We start from the raw sequence: 27,725 nt of genomic DNA on the forward strand, positions 1-27,725 counted from the left end.
GTCTTATGACAGTTATGGTATCTGTCTACAAATGTAAATATCACGACATAATATCGTGTTTCTTTTCAAAGGTTATCGACTGCTGGGCCAGACATTTTAAGCGACGTCGATCTCGTGATCAATCTGGAAACCACGAAAAAAACTGCTGCGGAAATAGAAATAAAAGTAGCCGAAGCTAGAGTGACTGCTGTAAAGATAGACGAGGCTCGAGAAATTTATCGTCCTGTTGCGGCTCGAGCCAGTCTCTTATATTTCGTTTTAAACGATTTGAACAAGATCAATATGTTGTATCAGTTTTCTTTGAAAGCTTTCAGCGTTGTCTTTTTAAACGCAATTAGATTTGCAGTAGCTTCGGAGGATTTGGCTAAGCGCGTGGCTCTTTTAATGGATAGCATCACTTATCTAGTTTTCATTTATACAAGCAGAGGATTATTTGAAGCCGATAAATTGACCTTCCTCTGTCAAATGACCATTCAGGTAAATATCTTATAATTCAGATCAGCGGTTCTCAATCTGTGGAAACCCCTGCCCCCTGTTGCTTGATCAAAAGGATTCCTTTTTCTTGGTCTTGTTTTGTCACTATTCCTATCTTATAACTAGTAATTACTGTATTACTTATACGCCTCCTATTAGTGATTTGTATAAAACAACCATCTTCCATTAGCTAAATTGCAACATATCATTAACCCTTTGAGTGCTGAATACTCGCGGCCTATGCCGTCCGTACGGCGCGCGTCTAGCGCTGACGATCGCTGTGGACGGAATACTTTTTCGTTAGACTGAACTCTGTCGATTGACTATTCAAAACGCAAATCGTAATAAGTTATAGTAATTCTTTTGCACGAGATTAAATGATTCGAGAGCGTTATTTTTTAGTTATTTTTAATTATTTATTATAAACATTGAAATTTACAGTTAACTAGAATTTGGGTAATAAACTAGAAAACAATAAACTAGAAAACTAAATTTAGTAAATATAACACAAGTTAATAATTTAGTTGTGTGTGAAAAATTCAGTGCTTGAGAAAACTAAAAAAACCAGATGTGGAGTTTTCTTATAAGTGGTGACCACTTCAACGATAACGAGCCACTATTGGCATTTGTTTACTGCCGTAAGCAATGCATTTATATTTATTTCACACAAACGTAATAGTATTACTTCTGCGTAGGTGTTCGGAAAAATTGAAAAACCCATACATGCGTCCTTAGTCCATGCCGGGCACTTACAGAAAACGCATATATATGCCCTTAGTCCACACCGATAGCTTTCGCCAGACACCTATATGCGCCCACAGCACTCAAAGGCTTAATACTGACTACTGGACATCCAATATAGATATATATGTGTCGGAGATAAAAGAACACCGGAACCTTCCCTTTGGAACTTTGGGAAGATCCCTTAGTATTGTAATTTAGATTTCACCATAGCCGTATTAAGAAACTGTTGTCATTCGATCCGACTGTACTTAATTGAGATTTATGATAGTGAGCTCGGGCTCGAGGCGACAACCAGTCGCCGAACGTAGTCGCGGTCAAGGGATGAACGTTTTGTCTAACAAAGGCATGAAGTAACTCTATAGCTCTCCTTAAAAGAAATACTTGGGACGGGGCACGACGGTAAGCATTTCAACGATTTCTGTCCTGTGGCTCGCCACACGCAGACTCTATTCTTCGAGTAAGACAATTACCAGATGTTGACGCATCTCCACACCATGTTCAGCTAGCTCGAGGACCCGCTATAAATCTTAAGATTTATTTAACGAAAGTCCTTCAAACCGACAAATAGTCTTCGTCCCAACTACGGGAACTTGGAGAAATCTATTTTTCTCACGAACGACGCTTTCCGCTAGCAACTTTCCCTTAAGGGCGGCTAGCACCCTTCCCTAGCCACCAACATGAAAATTGACCAATTAACAGTAACGTCAATTTCCCTCACTTTCCGAACGAAGACTTTTCTCCGCGAATCCGATGATCTCGTGCCCTTAGGTACACCCATCATAGTTTTCTTCGACAGCGTCACCGTGACGGAGAGACACTCTCCCGTACGATCCCGACGACGATTCAAGTAACTCTCGGATACGTAGTGATTGCCCCATGCATTAACATTGAGTACAACTTAGACGCTGAAGAAAAGTAGAGTTCGTCATCCCGTTGACCGCGGATTCGTTATTGAGCCTAGGATCATTGTCATTAGCTTCTCGAGTATCTAATTATCGCGATTACTTGTCCAATTCCATCATAGTCATATTTGCACTAGTAAATATCTCCTCTATTGCATAATGATCACGTCTAGCGCCAATAGGGATTCGTTTCACGCCCTTAACCCTAACTCTAATCTTAACGCCAACCCGACATATATATATATAATGAAATAGATATACGTTAAAAATGTATATTTGATGGAATCTAAATTAAATAAACTTTGGTGGATATTAAACATTCCATATTGCTTTCATCATTTGATCAATTTATTTACTAATCTATTAATTTTTTCGAAATATCTTTTCAACGAATTACATATTTCTCTATCTAATGCTTCCATTGAATGTTTATCTTCGCATGAATCTATTGTTGTATCACATCAATCGGGACTTTGTTTCACCAAATAATTTTTTTTTTTTTTTTAGTTTCCGAATCGGCCAAAAAATCGTATCTTCTGAAGAGTTAGCCTGCACTCGACAACAAATTGGTGCCATAGGATAGGTGTTAATATGATTCTTTTATTTACTGCATTATCAATTGTATGGAATGTCTATATACTATAATACTATAATACTATAATAATAGTATAATACTACATACTATTTTACTCTACTATATTAGATGTGATAATTATAATTGGAATAAATTCCATGAGTAGTTCTTTATAATTGAGTTCAATAGTACAAACCAAACGGTTAGTTACTTCTAACAGGAAAAGAAAAAAGGTCGTTAAGATAGCGATAAATAGCGTAGTATATTGATTAGAAAAATTTTGCATAGAAGTGGAAAGTTTACCAAAAAAAAAAATCTTCCTTGGATAAATTAAATCATATGAGGGCAGCTTGCAACGCTATGTATCGCATTTTTATTGCAACTAACGTCACATTGAATAATTCTATACGTTTCAGATTTTTATGGAAGCAAAGGAAATATCACAATCAGAACTTGACTTCCTACTACGATTTCCGTATATTCCGGAGTTAACAAGCCCCGTAGACTTTTTAACAGATGTCGGTTGGGGAGGCATTAAATATTTGAGCCAAATGGAGGACTTTCAAAATTTAGAAAAAGACATAGAAGGTGCTGCGAAACGGTGGAAGAAGTTTGTAGAATCAGATACGCCGGAACGAGAAAGTTTCCCACAAGATTGGAAAAATAAAACTGCTCTGCAAAGATTATGCATCATGAGGTGTCTTAGACTGGATCGTATGACTTACGCGATTAGGTATGTTCCTGTCATATTAACTCATTTGATACTTCACGTTACATTACAAATCCTAGGCATTCATTTTCTCAATTATATCTTACTTGAATCATGTTATGCCTATAGAATTTCTGCGACGTTGTTTTTTTTTATTTTAATGTTCTTTTTATTGAGCCATTACAAAGTACCATTATCAAACACATTCTTTAAACCCAGGTTAATGAATGAGTGCATCATTTAGTATTCATGTACACCATACAATCATCATAACCTATTTCGGCCGTAATGACGGTTTCAGCATTTGTTTAAGATTTTTCATTAGCATCCAACCATTGTCCAGATCATGTACGATTATCGTCTTCTAAAATAGCCTCTTGACTGCGAAGGTGTATGTCGCAGATTATCAACCAGTCCCCAGAAAATGGAAAAAAGTTAAATTAATAGCCATCACAAAAAATAAATAAAGACAGCTTCTCATCCTCAAACCTGCGACATATAAGTATCCTAGCCAACATAACCAAAAAATATTCGAAATGGTCATAAATAACATCCTAGTCAAAAATAACGTAATCCCAAAAAATCACCTCGGCTTCCTTAACAATTAATTTTTAATAATCTATATTCTAAGCATCAAGAAGTTGCAATGTCTTAGTATTACCATTAGCATACATTATATCATTTTCATTTGGCATACACATGTTTCTTTAAATATTCTATTTCTTTGACGATCAAAGACAAATAAAAATATTACTCATTTCAGCCAACGCTCATACCGCGCTGAGTGCACTCGTTCTCGTCCGATCACGAAAGTTAAGCAGCGCCGGGCACGGATAGTACTTGGATGGGTGACCGCCTGGGAACTCCGTGTGGTGTTGGCTTTTTTTTATTTTCCCAATCTATTTTATTTTTCTTAACAATCAATTTTTAATAATCTATAATCTAAGCACCGAGAAAAAGATATGTTTTGCTATAACACGACTATTACCTCACATTGTATCAATCTCATTTTTGCACACACTTATGTTTTTTTAAATATTCTATTTCTTTGACCATCAAAGACAAATAAAAATATTACTCGTTTCAGCCAACGCTCATACCGCGCTGAGTGCACTCGTTCTCGTCCGATCACGAAAGTTAAGCAGCGCCGGGCACGGATAGTACTTGGATGGGTGACCGCCTGGGAACTCCGTGTGGTGTTGGCTTTTTTTTATTTTCCCAATCTATTTTATTTTTCTTAACAATCAACTTTTAACAATCTATAATCTAAGCACCGAGAAAAAGATATATTTGCTATAACACGACTATTACCTCGCATTATATCAATCTCATTTTTGCACACATTTATGTTTCTTTAAATATTCTTTTGCGTATCAAATACAAATAAAGAAAACAAACTACCAAATATATAATATATAACAAATATACTTCCCCGCTTGAATCAAAACCCTAATCCAACAGTAAACATACTCCAACTAAACATAATAAACGTCATTGAAGACTTCAAAAAATGTACACTCAAGGCATTAAATGAACAAAAGCAATTAAACGAAATGAAAAAATCATTAAAAACGCAGGAGGAAAGGATCGACCCCATCTTCATCACTATCGATAGTATAAATGACGAATAACCAAAACCCACTCAAGTGTCGATTACAGCAAAAAACAAATCAGTTAAAAGTAAAACGTTTGCAAATAATTTCAATAAATGCCAACTCAATAATTTCAAACCAAATACAGATACAGTATGCTAACCCTTCCTCCTTCCACATCGTACTTATCTCAGAAACAAAATTGAACAAAAGACACAAAATATACTTCAAAAACTACTCTAACTGCCCAAGGTGGAGGAACTGCAATCCTCATAAAAAACCCTCTGATGTTCAAAACAATGCAAAACGACAAAATAACAAGTTTCAAACTCCTAGAAACGATCATAAAAATAAAAATAAGTAATAAGGAAAACTTATTTAGCACTGCAGAAAGAATTTAACGACGAATTCAACAATCTCTTTGAACTTTTACAGGTCGACAAACAGGAAAATTACTATACAATAGCTGGCGACCTTAATGCAAAACATGCAAGCTGGAAAAACGAACTAAACAACACGAGAGGAAACTTCATTACAAACTGGCTAGACAATAAAAGTATACACTACAAAACAAACCTTTACAGCTCCGAGCTACCCTCTTACCGAAAAGAAGGCTCATACCTGGGCACATGCCTAGCAGACGCGCGATTAAAATTTCAAAATGTTAACACACTCTCAATATCCTAGACTATAACAGAGACCATAACGCCATAGTATTTCAGATAAACAAGAATACATCTGACTTCCTAACACTTGAAACACAGACGGAAACTCCCAGGTACGATTACGAAAAGACAGACTAGAAAAAGTTCCAAAACCGACTCGAACAGAACTGCGACCAGAAGATCTACAACAACGTCAGCTTAACTATCACACAAATCGACTCATTCATAGACGAAATAGAAAAACATATACAAATAGCTCTTCAAGAATCTGGGGTGATAAGTGCGTGATAAGTGTAGAAGAATCACTCGATATTGTTCAACTATAAATATTTATTACTTTATGTACGTGATATACACTCGTGCACAGAACGCGCGATACAATTATCGGTTCGCGGTTGCAAATTCGAACTCGGTGTGATACGTTTCGCGGTGCGCTTCAAGTCGGGACGATTGCACCAGATGTCGAGAAATTCGGATTCGCTATTACGGCCAACTACCAACGATCAATTCGGATAGGCGTCTCTCAACTCGTCTCGCGGCTCACGACAGAATGACTTTTTGTCAAGATAATACTCCTTGGGAAAACTGTGATTGGGTGTGTCTAAGGATAGGGAATGATCGGATTCGTTAAGGAAAGTATTGGTTCGGAAAGTGAGGGAAATGGACGTCGCTGTTAATTGGCTCAATTTTGAGTTGGTGGTTGGAGGGGGATGTTAACCGCCCTTGAGAGAAAATTGCTAGCGAGGAGCGTCGTACGTGAGAAAAAGCAGATTTCCTGTGTTTTCCCGTAGTGGGTGGTATGTGTAGAGATTGTTGAGACAAAGACGATTGTCCCTTTAGAGAACCTTTGCTACATACATCCTATGATTTATAGCGGGTCCTTAGGCTAGCTAAAAATATTCGGTGAAAGTGTATCGACATCTGGCAATCATCTTGTTCGAAGGGTAGAGTCTTCGTGTAGCGAGCCACGGGACAGAAACCGTTGGAAAGTTTGCTGTCGAGTGCCCCTACAAATCCGCACCAATATTAAAACATAAAAATTATTGCGAGTTCTATGTAAACAATAAAATAAAAAAACTACAACGAGACAAAAGCTACATACTATCTAAATGCAACAATCTAAAATACAACTATTCTTACGACGAAAGAGAAGACTTCGAATTCCTAAATTATCTACTATACAAAATAAAATCGCAATTGAACCAAGCATTCTCGAACTCTAAAACCAATACTGGACAAATAAAATAATAAATACCTCCAAAAACGATTCTGCCAGCATGTTCCCGCATATAAGTCAAATTTCCAGATCAAAAGAACAAAACTCGCTCGTCCAAGAAGCAGGTATAGCGATACACAACACCAACAAAGACACCGAGGATAACGTCACGTAAATTTGAGGCTTAGATGATAAAAACAGGAAGGTTGAGCCGTAGCACAACTATTAACTTTTCTTTTATCAAACCTTATGATGAATTCAGTAATCACAATGGAATACACACTGAATTGACACGTATAAATCACAATTCACTCCAACAACTTTATATAGAAACTAGTTACACTGATGCGTATGTATAAATTAAATACGCGATTGGTCTAAGCGTAGAAACTTGGTAAAAAGATGTTGACTATTCTAAAGATAGAGAATATGTGAAGTTTAGTGACAATGTTGAGGCAGAGGAAAGCTAGTGATGGGTGTGTCTAACGACACGAGATGAGCTGATTCGTTAAGGACAATTTTGGCTAGGAAAGTGAGGGCAATAGACACTGCTTTTGATTGGGTAAGAAGAAGGTTGGTGGACTAGGAAGGGTCTCAGCCGCCCTCGAGAGTGTGACGTCAATCCACATTAGAGGCCAGATGTGTGCAGGTCCCCACCGCGTACCCTCAATAGCGGGAAAGCTAGTTTTCCCCATGAACAGTGTCACCTAGGGACCATGTTGGTAGGAGGCTTCCTCCTTCACTCTTCATTTATTAACGTGGGCTATAACCAATTGGCATCGCGGATCGTTACCCTCACTTTTCCAAGGGTACACCCACACCGAGCTTCCCTCGATGATGATACGAGAACAGCTCGGGACTGAAACTACAAACTCTCGTCAGTCAACATTTCTCAGATCAGTCGCGCAAACTGCGCTTATAAAGTTGTGTTATTTAATAAAGTTCGATAGAAAAGAAACATAAAGTTGCGTTACGGCTCAACCTTCTTGTCTTTAAAACGTAAGCCTTAAATTTAAGGGACAAGAGAAAGTTGGTAAAGGAAGGTACAGAACGTGAGAAAAACCAAGTTTCCCGTATCTAGCTGTGGTAAACAATAAATATAAAGGACACTTGAAAGGAAAGATCCTTGCTTGGTCTAAAGGACCTTAACTATGAAAATGGCCAGATTTATGGTCGGTCCCTAAGCCTATCGAAGGTACCCAGTAAGGATGTGTAGACATCTGGCATCCATCTTGCCCGCGGTGTGTGTCGTGGTCTCTGAAGCGGTGCGATGGTCTCTGATCTCATATAAACTTCCTAATATCTAAAACAACGGAAAAATTAGACATTATCGGCACCCAGTTTTCCAAAACACACACAAAATCAACACATAGGTCGAGAACAGCTAAACAGAATTATTATTAAGGTGGTATATGTCGTGATTGAGCACACAAGAAATACTCCTGATTTGTAACAATAACGTTTATTACTTTTGGCAACTAACAACAAATAACGATTAACAACAGATAACGATTGATAACAGTTAACGATTGACATCGCTTGATAACAAATAATGCTTAACGCTGGCTATCAGGAGTCGACACTCGTCTCTCTATGTTTGCAAACATACATAATCTTAATATTTTCATAGAAACAATAACATTTCAAAAATCTATTCACCCTATCGTAGCATCTATAAGGAATAATTATTTTTCTTTTCTATCTTACAAATCTGTTATTTATAAAAAAAGAGCATTAAGGATATCAGTAACACCCAGTATACTACCTGGTATTACTTTAAGTTAAATTATATTTCCTCTTTCCTCAAATTGTTTAAAATATTCTATCTCACGACTTTATTTAGGTGCTTCGTAGAAGAAAAGCTTGGTTCAAAATTTGTTGAATCCAGATCTCCACCTTTTCATAAATCCTTTGAAGAAACCAGTTCAATCACGCCTATATTTTTCATTCTCTCTCCAGGCGTTGATCCGTTGAAGGTAAGAAATTTATTCAATACCTATACATTTCACCTAACATTTCAACACCTAAACATTTTTTATGCATAACAGCTCTGTTAATTTTCTTTTTTATTTACATAATATCACATCGGCTTATTAGTTATTAATAACCATATAGTATTGTATTATCAATCGAAACAAAAATCCAATAGTTTGTTTATAGTTTATCAGGATAGTTTCCAAAAGTTTATCAAGATTCGTATGGATCAGCTGTTTAAATTTATCGCAGGAAAAGAAAAGAAAAATTTTTTTTTTCTTTTGTGTTCTTTTTTGTTAAGTACTTCGGGTCACCAAGGTTCTGGGCTAAGTATCGTGCGGTTCCTTACAATCTGCTTACTAAAAGGCATTGCTACTTTCCCCACTCCGTAGCTAGGTCCTTTAAACGAAGTCTACGCTTTATTCTTCTTCCCATTCGCGACCAGACGCGCGCAACCGCGAAGTTAAGACACGACTCTGCGACTACAAAGAATATGGAAGGCATACATATATCTATACGTGCTATGCACACGTGCAAAGTAGTCGCGCGCGACTGAAAGTCATTTTGCTGTTAGAATAACAGGAGTCCTTACTGAAAATTTTTTATTTATTTATTTATTTATTTATCTAGTGTGTAACACTATTAACTTGTAATAATAATAATATATATAATGCATAATATTGTATGCAATATATAACGGTATATGGGGTGAAACTGTAGAAACGTTATCGACCCCCGAATTTTATGATTTTTTGATATGTTGTAGAAATATTTTGCACAACTTTTACCTATATACTATACTGTATATAAGGAGTGAACTCGTTTAGTTTTCAATATATTGGCAAGAAACTACCGGCTCAATCATAGTGTTTTTCTGCTTATAGATATTCAACTGTGACAGCCTATGCGTCTGTCTGGTTGCCAGTCGCCGGTCGCTTATCTTCTGTTTATTAACAGTTATTTAATTATTTAATATTTGAACCTAATACACTGATGATAATCACTTTTAATTGAGTTACAAGTTATCAGTTATAATAGACTCTTGCAACCTCGCATGTGTACGTTGTGCACGAAGCCTTTAAACTCGCCCGACACTCGTTTTCAAACAGACGATAAGTGACCGGCAATCGGTAACTAAACTAATGCATACGCTGTCACGGTTGCACAACTGCAGATGCAGAATTCACTGTAGTGATATCGGTAGTTTTTCGCGAATATCACGGAAATTAAGAGAATTCTCTTCTCATATAGGAAAAGATTATTTGAAATATCGATTTTTACAATACATTCAAAAATATCGAAATCGAAGAGTAGTTAACGTTTCTGCAATTCCACGTACCGAATTATATTCTCTTCAACGCTATTCGATTTTTATACGAAAGATTTCTCCATAAGGTAAGTAATTTTGTAATAGTTTGAAATGATGAAGCTAGATGCTTCATTCTATTTAGCGTAGGTTATCGTACATTCAAAGGAACAGCTTTTTGTTTATTCATTAATATGTCATTACTTAGTTTTTAAGGTATTTTAAGGTCATTTTCCAAAAAACGGTTCATTTGCGACCCATGGTTCCTTACAGATATTTATTCCTCGTAACGAGCATTAAACAATGCAATACAAAAAATTTAGCTTTGAAATTCCACCGATCTAAAGGTGTAGGATCATCTACCAAAGTCATGAGATATAATTCTTGCATACCCTGAACAATCAATCAATAAGCTACAATCAAACTTCGCAACATTTAATAATTTTTCTTTAATGCAATATAATTGTAATATCTTCTTACTCTTCTCATTTCCTATACTCTGTTGCTGTCGATAACATATCTTTCGTTTACCAGTTTATAACCTGAATCGAAGACAATTAAAATTAAGAATTATCGATACCTAATGAATTATACAAAAACATGTTATGAAAATCAACGTAATCACATGGAATATGTATGTGCAATAACGACAACGATAAAAATTCAGGACGTCGAAAAACTGGGAATGCAATTGGGTTTCACTTTTGGAGGCAGAAATTTCCATAATGTGTCACTGGGTCAAGGTCAAGAACCCATAGCGGAAGAAGCCATAGAACTTTCCGCGAACGAAGGCCACTGGGTAATTTTGCAAAATGTCCATTTAGTGAGGAAATGGTTGCCTACATTGGAAAAAAAGATGGAACAGTGCTCGGAGAATCCACATGATGATTATCGTTTGTTCATTAGTGCGGAACCCAGTCCTGATCCTCATGAATCAATAATACCTCAGGTAATAAACAATTGTACAATTTGAAAAAGCAAAAGAAAATATGCACTTTTAATTAAGTTAACATGTGCTAATTATATTCTTTAACCCTCCGTCGGTAATATGGTTTTTCACTAACGCGGTAGGCATTACAGGTCTTTCGTTAACTGGCCCAATTTCTTATTGTCTTTTTGCTTTAAAAAATCTGAGAAAATTCTGAGGTCCCTATTATAGTCCCTAATTTACTATACGTGATACTTTAGCCAATAATATAGATAGATAATTACTAAATGTAAGGTTCGTTAAATTGTACACAGGGTATACTAGAATCAGCCATAAAGATCACGAACGAACCACCATCTGGAATTCAAGCGAATATTCACAAAGCGTTGGATAACTTTACCCAGGAAACTTTGGAGTCCTGCAGCAAGGAAACCGAATTCAAAGCAATATTATTTGCACTTTGTTATTACCACGCTGTACTTGCAGAACGTAGAAAATTTGGGGCGCAAGGATGGAATAGGGTAAGTGACTTTAAATCTTAATGGATCATATGATGTTAAATTAAAAATTATGGATCGAAGATTTGTAACTGTTGCAACAATGAGAGAAAGCAGAAAACAATATTTACGTTATCTTGTGTAATGTAATAACTTCAAATTAATACTCTTTAACAGATTTTTTATTAATTATAAGACATATTTGGAATATATCTCGCAAATGTGATATATTATGTTGTCCCATAAGTTCGTTCCGTTTTTTGAGTGGTTATATATGTTAAGATTGTTTACATACCTTTCAGTTTCATGAAAAAATGTAATCCCCCTCTCGTTGTACAACTTCTTCCCATTTTTCAAGTGCATTGGTCCCTTATCGCCGTATGTTTATAAATCGACACATGAAATGTATACACAAAAGTCGGCACGAACTTATGGGATGACCTAATAGTTTAAAACATACTATAACTGTCTTCCTTGTAACCTGCAATCAAATTAGGAAAGGCTACTAATAAGATAAAGCATTACTTTTTATTAGTGATGATATTAGCAAAGTTCGTACATTATATTCTTTAATAATTGCTTTTTATTAGTCAATATATGTTTTAATAATAAATTATTATATAATTTAGAACGTACCCAAGCATAAATAGCAATTAAACAAATTTCTCTGTTACTATGTTGTTAATCGTCGTTAAAAAATTACATTTACATACATACATATACAATTTATGTATGTATAGTGTACATGTATTGTATACATATGTATGTATATTATATATGTCGGAGATAAAAGAACACCGGAACCTTCCCTTTGGAACTTTGGGAAGATCCCTCAATACTGTAATCCAGATTCCACCATAGCCGTATTAAGAAATTGTTGTTATTCGATCTGACTGTATTTATTTGAGATTTATGATAGTGAGCTTGGGCTCGAGGCGACAACCGGTCTCCGAACGTAGCCGCGGTCAAGGGACGAACCTTTTGTCTAACAAAGACATGGAGTAATTCTATAGCTCTCCTTAAAAGAAATAGTTGTGGCGGCACGCGACAGTAAACATTCCAACGGTTTCTGTCCCGTGGCTCGCCACACGCAGACTCTATTCTTCGGGTAAGATGATTGCCAGATGTCGATGCATCTCCACAGAACATGTTCAGCTAGTCTGAGGACCCGCTATAAATCTTAAGATTTATTTAACTAAAGTCCTTCAAACGGACAAACAGTCCTCGTTCCAACTACAGGAAAATAGGAGAAATCTATTTTTCTCACGAACGACGCTTTCCGCTAGCAACTTTCCTTTAAGGGCGGCTAGCACCCTTCCCTAGCCACCAACATGGAAATTGACCAGTTAACAGTAACGACAATTTCCCTCACTTTCCGAACGAAGACTTTTCTCCACGAATCCGATGATCTCGTGTCCTTAGACACACGATATAGTTTTCCTCGACAGCGTCACCGTGCCGGAGGGGCGCTCTCTTGTACGGTCTCATCGACGATTGAAGTATCTTTCTTTTACGTGGTGATTGCTCCATTCATTAACATTGAGTACAACTTATACGCTAAAGAAGAGTAGAGTTCGTTATCCCGTTGACCGCGGATTCGTTATTGAGCCTAGGATCATTGTCATTAGCTTCTCGAGTATCTAATTATCGCGATTACTTGTCAAATTCTATCATAATCATATTTGCATTAGTAAATATCTCCTCTATTGCATAATGATCACGTTTAATGCCAATGGGGATTCGTTTCACTCCCTTAACCCTAACTCTAATCTTAACGTCAACCCGACATATATATATAGGTATGTCGGAGATGGAAAAACACCGGAACCTCTCCTCGGATTCTCGGGAATACCGTAATGTCGTAATTTAGATTAAACAAATGTCGCTCCGATTGTTCGAGGTTTATGATAGTGAGCTTGGGCTCGAGGCGACAACCAGTCGCCGAACGTAGCCGCGGTCAAGGGATGAACGTTTTGTCTAACAAAGGCATGAAGTAACCCTATAGCTCTCCTTAAAAGAAATACTTAGGACGGGGCACGACGGTAAGCATTTTAACGATTTCTGCCCCGTGGCTCGCCACAAGCAGACTCTATTCTTTGAGTAAGATGATTGCCAGATGTCGACGCGTCTCCACAGTACATGTTCGGCTAGCCCGAGGACCCGCTATAAATCTTAAGGTCTGTTTAACTAAAGTCCTTCAAACCGACAAACAGTCCTCGTCCCGACTACGAGAAAATAGGAGAAATCAATTTTTCTCACCAACGACGCTTCCTCTTCTCGAACTTTCTCTTAAGGGCGGCTAGCACCCTTCTCTAACCACCAACATGGAAATTGACCAATTAACAGTAACGCCAATTTCCCTCACTTTCCGAATGGAAGCTTTTCTCCACGAATCCGATGATTTCGTGCCCTTGGGCACACCCATCATGGTTTTCCTCGACAGCGTTACCGTGATGGAGAACCACTCTCCGGTATGATCTCGACGACGATTCAAGTAACTCTCGGATACGTAGTGATTGCCCCATGCATTAACATTGAGTACAACTTAGACGCTAAAGAAGAGTAGAGTTCGTCATCCCGTTGACCGTGGATTCGTTATTGAGCCTAAGATCATTGTCATTAGCTTCTCGAGTATCAAATTATCGCGATTACTTGTCCAATTCCAACATGGTCATGTTTGCACTAGTAAATATCCCCTCTATTGCGTAGTGATCACGTCTAGTGTCAATAGGGATTCGTTTACGCCCTTAACCCTAACTCTAATCGTAACGCCAACCCGACAGGTATATATGAAATTTATGTATAACGTTCAGAGATAAGTAATTATTAATATAATTACATATGGTATTAGCAATGATTTTCTGTAATTTTTTCAAACAGCATTTTCCGTAGAATAATATCCTGTTTAGTAAAATGTGGTTTATTCTCATTAAAAATATATTTAAACAAATTTATAAAATTATAACAAGTTTGTAAAATATATACTAAATTTACACATATATGTATGTACAAAAAAAATTTTTTTTTTTTGCGTCAGTCCTACCCATTCAACTTCGGTGATCTAACAATCAGCGTATCTGTATTATTTAATTACCTGGAAAATAGTATCAAAGTACCTTGGGAGGATCTTCGTTACTTATTTGGAGAAATAATGTATGGAGGTCACATAACAGATGATTGGGATAGAAGACTATGCAAGACATATTTAGTAGAATATTTGAAAACGGAATTAGTCGAAGGTATATATGATAATTCACAATAATATTTCCAATGTATTCGATTTATTAAATCTATTTTTAAGTACAATTTTTCTATAAAACTCTAAGTTTGTAAATACTTTATTGGTCTCTTCTTATAATAATCAAAACTTTTTAATATTGAAAAGAAATATGCTTTATATCAGTAATTCTTTACTATTTAATGATTACTATTCGTTTCCTTCTCTTATTTTGTATATATAAGGTGTTGGTAGTACGTGTAGAGTGCCAAAGAAATACTCGGCGTTTTGTTTAACAGTAAATGTATTCTCGCTTAACGACTTTGTTACACGTCTCGACTTGCGACTTGAGCGGATAATAATTTACTCACGTTTCTCGATTTCGACTGCAATCACGTTTCTTGGTCATCACTCATCTGTCAATCCATTTCTTTTCTTTTTATCACCTCTCAATATCCCCACTACGCACGCGTTCGTTAGACTTTCGCGACCGCGGTCACGCACGCCTTTTTTCGAGTGTTTGGCGAAAGGACCGTAGGGATATCCATGGCTCATTAAGCCTGTCGACGCTTACCCTTCGTCGTGACCTTGCTTATGTTTTGTCGGTCTCTCGTAAACAGTCTATCAACGGTGGTATACCATGTACCGATGAAACCGTTGGAAAGTTTTTTGCTGTCGAATGCCGCTATATATCACTTTGGATAATTATTATAACATAAGCGATTTTTCAAGGTAATAATACAATTTCAATTTAATTTTTATTTGAAAAGTAAATCTTTCACTTTATAGAAGTTTATAAACTCTAATAAAAAGATTAATGATTTTCGCACACACTTATATTTCTTTAAATATTCTATTTCTTTGACGATCAAATACAAATAAAAAAATTACTTATTTCAGCCAACGCTCATACCGCGCTGAGTGCACTCGTTCTCGTCCGATCACGAAAGTTAAGCAGCGCCGGGCACGGATAGTACTTGGATGGGTGACCGCCTGGGAACTCCGTGTGGTGTTGGCTTTTTTTTTTTATTTTCCCAATCTATTTTATTTTTCTTAACAATCAACCTTTAAGAATCTATAATCTAAGCATCGAGAAAAAGATATGTTTTGCTATAACACGACTATTACCTCGCATTATATCAATCTCATTTTTGCACATACCAATGTTTCCTTAAATATTCTATTTTTTATATGAAACACAAATGAGATTAATGATAAGACTCCTTTTATTATTCTTGAATTAGTACAAGTACATATCAAATACGTTTTTTAAATTATTATAACATTATATCTGTAGATGTTTGTGTGAAGAGGACGTAGGTTGTGAGGATTAATGACGAGATTACTTGTTGTTGTAACCGTTAATATATTTAAGACAATAAATTAATATACAAACGTAGACGTTAGTCGTTCGTACGAAGTATAAATCGCAAAATAAAGTCGCGGAATAAATACTGGCAAATGCTCATCGCGTGACTTGATAGACGCTCGTTAGGTACTCGAGGATACTCAAGATGCTGTTAAATACTCGATATGTACTATATATGAACTCACTATGTACTCGTCATGTACCGTCGCTCGCGATCGCGTCTGTTTATTTATACTGGTCGGGGGAGAGTCGGAAAATTCAAATTCATCTTGATTGGACGGTTGCATGTAGCGGCGACATTGTTTTGCCCGGAGTTTATTTGTTCTTACATTACTTGTAATCTAATGGTCTTGATACTCCGAGGAAAAACAACAACATTATTTGAATTGTCCTCCGACTCATGTTTTCGCAAATTTGTACACTTGTACAATTTCATAAAGTATTAATATACGGTGGTTCACAAATATTTTCAAAATTGTTGATGTTATATCGCTTTGCAATACATATCAAAATCAAAATATCTCCAAAATAGCCATTTCAGAGTATGAATTTTATTCTATAATTTCCTTTGCCTTTTCAGGACTACACCGATTAATGTGAAATAATAAAATAAAAAATATAGAATTCCATATAAAAATGTAATATTATCATTCAGAAATCCTTCAGTTATCCATTCGTGAAAAAATTACATCAAATTATATACCCCTCGAAATTGTTGGACTTTTGTTCGAAATATTTTTCGACACCATCGATAGCTTCAATAATTTACGACGAGATGGAGCTAGAAGGCACTACAACAATTTTTACAGAAACAGTTAACAAAGAAATGAATTTACACTTTTTGCGTAGGTGAATTATACCTTGCACCAGATTTTTTGGTACCACCAAATAGTGATTATGATGCATATCATCAGTACGTCGATAACTACTTACCTGCTGAAAGTCCTGTTCTGTATGGACTTCATCCCAATGCAGAAATTGGTAAATATATATAACATTTCAAAACAACCTAATGAAACTGACATAATATCATATCATATTATTAGAGAATAACTAATGAATACAAATCACTGTTGTGAGATCGCTAATTCGAATCAAAGTTTATGTATTTGGAGTTGAAATGATTAAGAATAGTAATCGTGAATTGATGAATAATGTCACAGTAGCATTATAACTAGCTGATATACTCGGTCCTTACCCGGGTGTATGTCCTTAGTAACTGATTGATGTTAATATTGCAACAAATAAGTCAAAACGAAAAGAAGATGAGTAATAATTGTTTGGAGAAATAATTACCTTGCTTGTTGTAAGACGTGAGCCTTATGCTCCCCACTTTTTGCATACGGCGCTCGAACTTATTCCGAATACAGCCGAAGAATGACGATTGATCTGTTCGGGCCATCTTTCACTGTCATACCAACTTCACTGTTACCAGTGAAGCAGTAGTTTATTCGTTCTGAATATTTTGGTGCTCTCTTTCATTGCTTGACAACTTAAAATAGTAAATAGGTGCCAATTTGGTTAAACCATCTTTGGAATATTCTCTATCGAATGATTTGAGTCTAATTTAAATCGGTGCAGTAGTTTTGGAGTTATAACCGAACGAACATAAAAGCACTTTGCACTTTATATATGTATATGTATACCAGAGATAGAGATGTTGCAAAATTTGAAACCTATACTGAGGCACTTGTCTGTTAGGCTCTGTTAGGCAATATAAGTTAGAAGACGTAAGAATTCTGGTTGTAATAATTGTGTAATGTAATTAATTTTTATCTGAGAAAGACACGTCTGCATTTCAGACTAAATTCTTAAGAACTAACCGTTAACAATGATTAAACTGTTCAACAATTAAACTATTAAACAAAAGAAAATAATATCGACATCTTTTATATATATTTATATATAAATAAATGGTTGCTGTGTCTTTTTCCCATTTATATTGCATTATACGTATAAAGAAATTTATTTTCAATACGTTGAATAATTTTTGCTGTTATATACTACGCACGAGCACTTATTTCTCATAATAATCTAACAGGCACGAATAGAAATTTTGTACGTACATTTTTTGACGAAGTTTCGAAATAGTCCAATAAAAAAAATTCCAATTTGTCCTTAGAATTCATAAATTGATGAATTCGTAATATAATGCCAAATAGGCAATTTAGTCAATTCTCGATTTAACATAAAGGCTCTTCTTGAAATTAATACACTGAAGAATTTATTTTATACATTTATTAGGGTTTTTAACGCAAACTGTGGAAAATTTGTTTAAAACTTTATTGGGTATACTAACAAGAACTGCCAGCGATACAACAAGCGGAGATATTTCAAAAGAAGACAAAATAAAAGGACAAATAGAAGACTTATTGGACAAACTACCAGAAGAATTCAATATGCTAGAACTTTACAGCAAGGTACTCACTGCCTCTCTCTGCTACTAACTTTAATGAATTATTTAATAAATCTAAATTTAAAATAAATAGAAATTAGTAATTAAGAAACCGGAAATCTTTAAAAAAACGTTCAGACAATAAATATTTATTATCAATATTATTGTCAATATTTAAGGTTCTCATTATTTTATTGACAATGTATAGAATATTTAACTTTGGAAAACTAAGGCCAAACAGCGATTGTAGGGGACATATGTGTAGATTCATACAGAAAAATTCTTCAGTACTGATATTTACAACATTTTAAGCTCATCAAAATCGTTGCATCATTTAAACAATTAACTGCGTTAATTACATGATATTGCTTGATTTTAATTACGCACCCCGTAAGGGATTTTGAAAACTAAATTCCGCAGTTAACTGGTTAACATCGAAGATAAACCGAGAGACGAAATTGGGTATAGAATGTCGAATCTCGGAACAATTTCCGTCTCTAATAAAATCTTTGTTAAATTTCTTAGGTGGAAGATCGTACACCATTTGTCACAGTTGCTTTACAAGAATGCGAACTCATGAATCTACTGTGTGAAGAACTTAGAAGGTCCCTGCAAGAATTAGAGTTAGGCTTAAAAGTAATGACAAATATTTATGCATTTTTATATTTTTACATTTTACGCAATCGCACACATGATCCCTCGCATGCACGACATATACAGAAGGCTATATGTAACTAGGGTAAACTACAGTTCAGAAACAATATAAGATAGCAAACCAACACTTTGCCCGGATTTATGGGCAAGAGTTATCCCCCACTAATTTCTAGAATTGTTTGCTCGTAATAAGAAATATACTAAGAAATAATTTTATCTATTCTGTCTTGCACTGTCTGTTTCTAACCTCTATTAGAGAGGAAATTTCTCTCTGCCCCTACCTTTGGTGCACACATTGTATAGACCTGTAGAGTAAGCGCGAATTTTAATAATTTAATATTTATATATTTTATTATAATTTGATAATTTAATATAATAATTAAGATAATTTGGCCCAATTCGATATTTGAATCTTTTTCCATAATTAAGAAGATTACTGACAACAAAAGTTTAGGTTATTAGAGACTCATTAGTTCATATTTTCATTCCATATACTTACCTATTAATTAAAATAATTAAATTAAAACTTTACTGATATTTGAGCATCGTTACAGACTTATGAAGTCACGCATTCTTTGGGTACACTCGGTACGTGGTCAGAAACGTTCGGCCTTACTAATTTTTAATTACCTGTAACTGTTTTACTATTAATCATTGTAGAAAAAAATACGTGTCACAAATATTTCTTCCCTAAATTAATTTACATAATTACTGAATACTATGCAAATTCTTGGGAAGTCACCTTTCCGGTTATCTTCCATTCCTACTTCTAGCCTCGATCGTAATATATACTGTATACTCAATACTGTTTGTTTATTACCTTTAGTTATACTGTTTATTATGATATATATAAGAATGCTGCATATTTATATTATTACGTTTTGTATCTTTCCTATATGTATAAATATTGTTTATCGTATAGGAGTAATAAAAGATAGATCTCTGTATTTAAAAATTGTAATGTCACGTTCAAGATCAGGTTTCAAGGTCACCGCAATGTCAGACACAATAGCGTATAATACGTTCTCCTTTATGTGGTGCAATTTTTTCTGAAACATATCGTGGCATTCACGATAAACCGGACACACTGTATATATGTTTACCAGTCAAAAAATTGTAATTACTGCGTGTTTTACAAAACACGAGAATTAAAAAAAAACTACAATTCTGTTATCTTAGAAAACTCTCTCGTTAAAAATTTATGAAAATAAATTACTATTAATAACTATAACGTTAATTTCAAATTAATAACGATATTAGCAAAATACTTAATACAGATACAACTGAGAAAGTGGTTTCAAACTTTTAGCTAGCAATGTATGTGCATTTCATTTAGAAAGAACAAACGGGAACATTCGATAATTGCACAAAAGGATCCCATGCATAATTGCACAGTCGTCGTTCCCCCTGCGGGACGCCTGACGTACTGGAAATCGAATATCACTGAGACAATGTACCAAAATACTAAATCAAAAGTAAAACTGTTTTATCTTTTATTCTTTCTAAATCATCCTTTTACTAACGTATTTGTGAGATCTTTCTGATAAAGATGAAACCAAACAAATAATTTGGATTATATTTACTTATTAACATGTATTTAATTATTATTTATAAAGTAAGCAAATATGTATATTAGTAAGTTTCATTGGTCACACATCAAAAATAGAAAATTTAGATCTTTGAGTTAAAGGTTTAAGGTTGGAATCAGGTTGAGGTTAGGTTTGATGTTTGCCGAATGTGTCACGATCGGCATACTTCAAATTCCATGATGGAGATAAAGATGTGGCAGCCTTGGCGACAATATATATCGCCGAAGTGCTTAATGAGTCATCGATATCCCAACAGTCCTTCCACCCAATGTTCTAGAAGCGTGGCAACGGTCATGTACGCCTACAGGTTAATGGGGATATTGAGGGGTGACAAACAAAAAAGAAACAGATCCCACCGAAAGTCAAATTGTAAGAACTTCAATCTTGGAAAGTCACGGTTGGAGCTCAGAAACAAATCGCAGTCAGTGTAAATTCAGAGTACAAGAAATAAATAAATTCTCTTGTTTTTTTGTTACATTTTATTCTTCTTTTCATTTGAGCTACCCCCTTTTTTATTTTACATGATAAATGCTTCGACTCTTGTCGCCTTTTTTTATTTAACTCTTATCTAACTTATCCTCTTCTACGTTGGGCATATCGAAGATCTCAGTTTTTAGAACAGTCTCTACCTCCCTATAACTGCAACACTTGAGTTCCAACTTTTGTGCAAATACCGAATGTTTCTTATATGTGTTTCTGGAACCTAATTTCCAAATTGTATGTTATATAAAATACTTTTAAATATATCATAAAGAAAGAAATCATTGTAGAATTATACCATACGATGAATGCAATGACAAAGCGACATTCTCCTATGCGACTCAAATTACTGTTACAACTCTTGGAACATATTGCCGTACTTTTTCCATCATCATTAAATCAATTAGAACATGATCAACTTAAAACTATTGAAATGTGACATTAAATTCGAAATTGTTTATATTGAATGTAACTGCTTCTAGAAAACAATTATAACTTCTCAAATTTATTGATGAAGGAAGTTACATAATCTCTTGAATTTTCAAACTTTAAATGCTGCTTTGTAACATAACGCCAGACAATTAATCAATGATGTTTTTTTTGATAGGGAGAATTAACTATTAATGCTGAGATGGAAGATCTACAAAATTATATAATGATGGATGCTGTTCCGCCGTCTTGGACAAAAAGAGCTTACCCTTCAGAATTAGGATTAAACAGTTGGTTCACGGATATGTTGTATCGAATAAATGAATTATCTAATTGGACTGCTGATTTTAACGTAAACATTTACTTATTTTTTACTATTATTGTAACTTTTATTATTGTATAAAACAATGCCCTATTAATATCGAAATGTCTCAGTTTGTGAAATTGATAATTGAATCCGTGGCAAATTTTGATGCCTGGAATTCATTTCAAACTGGTAAAATAAACATAGCAAAATTGAATGAGCGACAGAATAAAGCTTCGTTCAACGCACACGATTGTTGCTACCCATAAAAAGCGAAATTTTAATAACTCGTATCCCTTTCCAGTAGAAAAAAGCTGTAAAGACTGCTTAAATCTATTCAACTAAAATAAGTTTAGATGTGAACTGATATGAATCAAAGTGTTTTCATCTTCAGATAATTAATCTATAGATAATTTGTAGTAAATAGAATATGAATCTGCCTGAACTGAATCCAAAATAGTTGGATTGAGTTTGTGTAAATTCATATTAATTGAGGACATCGCCCCAGTCTATTACAATACCTTTCATTAAGAAAAAATAGAAATCATAAAATTTAACATTTCCAAGCAGCTTTATTCGCATACTCGCCTTTAATATCCTGTATTTTATGCTCTTTAGCTGAACTTGGGAAACAATCTTTTGCTTGGACTATATTCGAACCCTCGAGAAGATGGCAAACCAGATATTAACGAATCTTCTTTCAGACGATATTAACGGGTCATTCATATTGTTTACGTGTTCCAAACGCAGAATTTTCCTTTTTTGCCAATTAACATTAGAATCTAAAAAATCTTACAGCATTATTATTCCACTTTATTGCAATCTTATTCTCCTCATCAATTAATCTATTCTAATAACATAACGCATCATTATGCAGTTACCATCGTCGGTATGGCTAGGTGGTTTTTTCAATCCTCAATCATTTCTAACTGCAATTATGCAACAAACCGCACGCAAAAATGAATGGCCATTGGACAAAATGTGTTTATATTGCGAAGTACTGAGAAAAACCAAAGAAGAAATCACGTAATTATTAAAAACATTACTCCGTCATTCCTTCAAACATATTCTTTATTTTTATTTTTCCTTACCGTATGATGTTAATATTAAGCATACTATACTTATCGCACATATACAATGGCGAAAAAAAGTATTTGTACATACACATCCTTATTTTTCAATGAACCTTTTTTTGGCGGAATCTACGATTTATTTTCGCAGCATCAATTTTTTGTAGTCGTATGAAAGTACTATTATATATATTATTACATTATATTATACAGTATATAATACCATTAAATGACACAAAGATCACTGCAGATTAGCGGGGAGAATGAGGCACAGGCTTAGAGCATTGGTTCCTTTATAGTATTGTATATAATATAGCTCGTATATAATGTAAATAGTATGTGTATGCTCACTTTTTGTTATTTATTAATTTCGTTTTATTATTAAGTTGATACAATTTTTTGAGAACGCGACGTAAAGTTGTGAGGGGAGAGTGGAGTTCATAGCAGTGAAAACGAGCAACGAAATATTGTCTGAACTAGAAGTCATGTAACCCCATAAGCGAAGCAATAAATAATGGAATTAGATTTAATATACATGAATCTAATTAATTAGTAGCTATATAAATGCTCTAATAAATATAATGATGTACAAATATTTTTTATAGCTACTGAATGTGCCAGTATCTATATATTATCTAATATATTAAAGTATTAATAAATAAAGATATCTTAACTGCATTTTTAAATATTTTTAATATTTTACTTCGAGTACATTTATTTACATAAACTCGCTAGTTTTCATCATTAACGAAATTCAGTTACAATTTGTATAAATTTTATTCCAGAGTAGTAATAATCGATTTTTCACAAAAACTTTACAGATCGGCACCAAGAGAAGGCGCGTATATAAACGGATTGTACATGGAAGGTGCACGATGGGACGTTCAAACAGGATGTATCATGGACTCTAGATTCAAAGAATTGTTTCCATTATTGCCAATTATGTATATTAGGGCGATTACACAGGACAAACAAGATTTAAAGAATATGTATGAATGTCCTGTGTATAAAACACGATCGCGAGGTCCTACTTACGTGTGGACGTTCAATTTAAGAACTAAGGAGAGAGCTAGTAAGTGGATTCTTGGTGGAGTGGCAATTCTATTACAAATCTAATTTTATAAATTAAATTATGGACTAAATATGCAATTAAAATAAAGATTTTCGAAATTGTCAAAGAGTGTTGGTATTCATTTTTCAAAACACGGTATTATTTTATGCAAGATAATATTTATATAAAAGAAGAAGTACAACGCATTTCTACGTACGATTACAATTTATTTTTCCATTTTAAATTACTTTACAACTTACGGGAAGGGGTAGGGGGTGCCCTGTAGAATTATTTATAATGTTTGTCATATTTACATTATTTTACACGGAGGGAGATTTGAGTGTTGAAAATTTTGTGGTTCTTTTTCTTGTTATTTTTATTACGGTTTCGGTATCCACCAATATATTTTTATGCATTTTCTGTGATTGTCTTCTGTGTCTTTTTGGGGAAGGGCCATGTTGTATCTCCACCTGGTGTCTACAGTCTGTCCATTTAAGTTTGCCTCGTAGAGTATTGTTTTAATCCCTGTTTTTCTGTTTATATGGTACATTATTGGAATATTATTTTGGTCTTGGATATTATTATTAGTTTCTTTCGTCTAGGTATAAAAATGCTTCGGGGGGATGTTACCTGTCGTCAGTGTATTTTTGTAATATGAATCGTTTGGAAATAAGCAACCGAAGATTACACTATTTTCCTTTATCTTTGCAGGTTGCGCGAAGTGGTTTCTTGTTAGTTTTATGAGGATTGCCGTTCCTCCTCCTTGGGTAACGTTTGGTCTGTCGTGTCTTATTATAGAGTAGTTTTTGTAGTGCACTTTGTGTCTATAGTTCAGTTTGGTTTCTGAGATAAGTACTATGTCGGGGGTTTCTTTCATAATTAGGGTTAGCATGCTGTATCTCTTTTGGTTTGAGATTAGGGAGTTGGCGTTTATTGAGATGATTTTCAGATGTTTAACTTTTGTTTGATTTGTTTTTTGCTGTAATTGGTGGACGGGTGGGTTTTAGCTAATCTTCGTCTATATTTTCGATGATGTTGAAGATGGAATCGATTCTTTCTTCATGCGTATTTAGTGCTTTTTTGATTTCGTTTAGCTGTGTTTGTTGGTCGCTTAGAGCTTTTAATATGCTTTTTTTGAAGTCTTCAATGACATTTATTATGCTTATTTGGGGTGAGTCTATTGTTGGGTTAGGGTTTTGTTTGACTTGTGCCGCTATGTTTGTTATTTGCGGACTTGTCTCGTTTATACTTGTTCTTTGTTTTACTATGTCCGCGAACTTTAGCTCGGGGACGTACTTACGGCTTATTTTGGCGATTCTTTCCATTTTTGTTGTTTTTGCTTTGGTGATTTTTTCATTAATCTTTTTCCGTAATTCGACGAGTTTTGGACATCCTTTGTATGATGCCGGATGTCCGTAGTTTTTGCAGTTTACGCAGTAGATTTTTTCTTTGCTTACTGCTGCTTCTTTTTTTATTTTGCACTCGCCTGGCCCGTGCGGTTCAGTGCATTTTACACAGCGATAGTTTAGGTTACAGTTTTGTGCTGTGTGGCCTATTCGCTGGCATTTGTAGCACTGCGTGATATCGTTTTTTTTAATTTTTTCCCAGGCTATTTTCAGATAGTTAAATCTGTTTATTTTTAAAAGGTTCCCAATGTTGCTATCGGGGGAGATTTGGATTATATAGATTGGGAGCAATGTGTTGTTCTCCCTTGATTTTCTTGTTGTGAAACGCGTCACTTTGGTGAAGTTAACTTCTTCTATTTTCAGGGCTTTTAGGTCTTCTAGAATTTCCGCTTCTGTGTAGCTGTTTCCTAGCCCTTTTAGTAGGTATGTGTGGGGTTTTTGGGATTTTGGGGTATATGTGAAATAGGCCGTGTTGGCTGCGGTCAGTATTCTTTTTGCGTTCTCGTGGTCATTTAGGTTTTGCAGATAAAGTACGTGCTTACCTGAGTGGATTCTTTTGATATGGAAGTTCTTGATTTTGAGGGACTTTTCCATGAGTGCTATTGTGTCTTTTGGGTCTTGTAACATTATGTTGATGGGGGGTGGCCTGGCCCCTTTTGCTGATGTGGGGGGGTCTGCCTGGTCTTCGGCTGGGTGGCTGGGTGGCAGGCCCTTGTGCGTTTGGTTTTTCAGTGCTGATGAAGGTTGCGGTGTTGTTTTTTTCGGCGGGCTGGCGGGGGGGGGGGGTGCTTGTCCGGGCGGTGTAGCTTTTGCTTGTGGTTATTGGTGTCGTGATCGGGGGAGTGGGCTGTCTGGTTGCCTTTTCTCTTAATACGTCGTTTTTTTTTTTAATGTCATCGATAATGTTTTCATGCGGTTGCGGTGTGTTGGGGTCTTGTGCTTGGAGGGCATCGAATCTGTTTCTTAATGTGATAGTTATTGGTTGTGGTTGTGGGCTTCTTCTTTGTTTCATATTTTCGTTTTTATCGTCGCGCTCTTCTTGTGAGTCGCTTTCTTCTCCTTTTAAATTTTCTAGTTTGGGGTTTATTTTGTTCCTGGTTACCAGGTTTGGGGGCGGATTGAGTTTCCGCGTCTTTTGTGTAGCAGTTCTTATGCTGCTATCTTTAATTATTTGTTGTTTTTCTATTTTCTTTTGATTCCTTTTTTTGACGAGCTTATGGCGGATTCCGCCTCCTTGGTTTCGAATTCATTCCTTTCTTCTTCTATTTTTAAATTTATTCTAGAGTGGTTGATGTTATCACTATTTTTTCACTGTTTAGCACTCTTTTTGTTTTTCCTTTTTTTTTTTTTGCTCTCTCACTGTCTACTGTGCACTGTATGGCTTGCCGCGCTCACTGTTAGGGCCTACGCCTGTTTATCCCTTAGGGCCGAGAGGTCCGACCTGCTCGGAGGATTACGGTCAACTGCGATGAGAACGAGTATTTTCAACGCGATATGAGCGTTGGCTGAAGTAGTCAGTTTTGTTATTTCATGTTATCGAATAGAGAAAATATTGAAGAAAACATACGTGTATGTATGAGAGAAAATGGTATTTTTAGACGTGCATTCAGATATATAAAATCTTTTCTGGCTTCGTTTCCCAGATAATGGATTGTGAAGTTCCGTCACGTAGGTACTCCTATACTTAACAAGTAGCGAGTCGAGTGGACGGAACTTCACAATTGATTTTCTAGAAAACCAAGGTCTTGAGTCAAAACTTGCTACTTCATCGTCGACATATTTTTGTATAGGAAATCAGTCCTGCACCATCTTTTCTCCTTTCTTTTAAATTTCTTTTTATTTTACGCGACACTATCTTCGATATTTCTAAGTTTCTTTCGCCGAATTCTCAGAAGAACGTATACGCGGCGACCGCCGCGGTAGATCTAATAAACACATGTGTAGTAGGGATATTGAGGGGCAACAAAGGAAAGACTCCGTGGTTTCGAACAAAAGCATCAGTTAGTCTATCTCAAGCTGCGAAGTACGACAGATCTCGTTATACGCAAACCACTAACAAAACCTTAATTGTTATATTTTCGTCTTAATTGTTCATTGTTAATCGTTGACTGAAATTGTTGCTTCTTGATTTATTATTAAACTTTTGTTAACAAATCCAGTGTAGTTTTCCGTATGCACTC

At 35.2% G+C, this 27,725-nt stretch overlaps 1 protein-coding gene, 2 long non-coding RNA genes and 3 other non-coding genes across 6 annotated transcripts in view; 4 read left to right on the plus strand and 2 right to left on the minus strand.

Moving 5' to 3' along the window:
* Window positions 1-24,266, plus strand: part of LOC126926357 (dynein beta chain, ciliary-like) — a 59,335-nt gene extending 35,069 nt beyond the window's left edge. Inside the window, exons 16-27 of the mRNA XM_050742697.1 lie at window positions 72-477; window positions 3,111-3,427; window positions 8,720-8,852; window positions 10,824-11,105; window positions 11,399-11,605; window positions 14,619-14,820; window positions 17,017-17,148; window positions 18,412-18,587; window positions 19,088-19,198; window positions 21,893-22,066; window positions 22,896-23,044; window positions 23,910-24,266. Of these exons, the coding sequence (XP_050598654.1) occupies window positions 72-477; window positions 3,111-3,427; window positions 8,720-8,852; window positions 10,824-11,105; window positions 11,399-11,605; window positions 14,619-14,820; window positions 17,017-17,148; window positions 18,412-18,587; window positions 19,088-19,198; window positions 21,893-22,066; window positions 22,896-23,044; window positions 23,910-24,204 (2,584 nt within the window). The 3' untranslated portion in view covers window positions 24,205-24,266. The remainder of the gene's footprint in view (window positions 1-71; window positions 478-3,110; window positions 3,428-8,719; window positions 8,853-10,823; window positions 11,106-11,398; window positions 11,606-14,618; window positions 14,821-17,016; window positions 17,149-18,411; window positions 18,588-19,087; window positions 19,199-21,892; window positions 22,067-22,895; window positions 23,045-23,909) is intronic.
* LOC126926389 (5S ribosomal RNA) lies at window positions 4,166-4,284 on the plus strand. Its single transcript, XR_007714525.1, has one exon. It is a non-coding gene; the product is annotated as a 5S ribosomal RNA (ribosomal RNA).
* LOC126926400 (5S ribosomal RNA) lies at window positions 4,490-4,608 on the plus strand. The gene has a single exon (XR_007714536.1). It is a non-coding gene; the product is annotated as a 5S ribosomal RNA (ribosomal RNA).
* On the minus strand, window positions 6,583-12,061 carry LOC126926376 (uncharacterized). Its single transcript, XR_007714523.1, has 2 exons — window positions 11,877-12,061; window positions 6,583-8,179 (listed from the first exon to the last, which is right to left on the minus strand). It is a non-coding gene; the product is annotated as an uncharacterized LOC126926376 (long non-coding RNA).
* On the plus strand, window positions 15,698-15,816 carry LOC126926403 (5S ribosomal RNA). The gene has a single exon (XR_007714537.1). It is a non-coding gene; the product is annotated as a 5S ribosomal RNA (ribosomal RNA).
* Window positions 16,007-18,172, minus strand: LOC126926374 (uncharacterized). Its single transcript, XR_007714521.1, has 2 exons — window positions 17,101-18,172; window positions 16,007-16,958 (listed from the first exon to the last, which is right to left on the minus strand). It is a non-coding gene; the product is annotated as an uncharacterized LOC126926374 (long non-coding RNA).
* Window positions 24,267-27,725: the final 3,459 nt, after the last annotated feature.

This window comes from Bombus affinis, chromosome 17 (assembly GCF_024516045.1).
Source record: "Bombus affinis isolate iyBomAffi1 chromosome 17, iyBomAffi1.2, whole genome shotgun sequence".
Lineage (NCBI taxonomy): Eukaryota > Metazoa > Arthropoda > Insecta > Hymenoptera > Apidae > Bombus > Bombus affinis.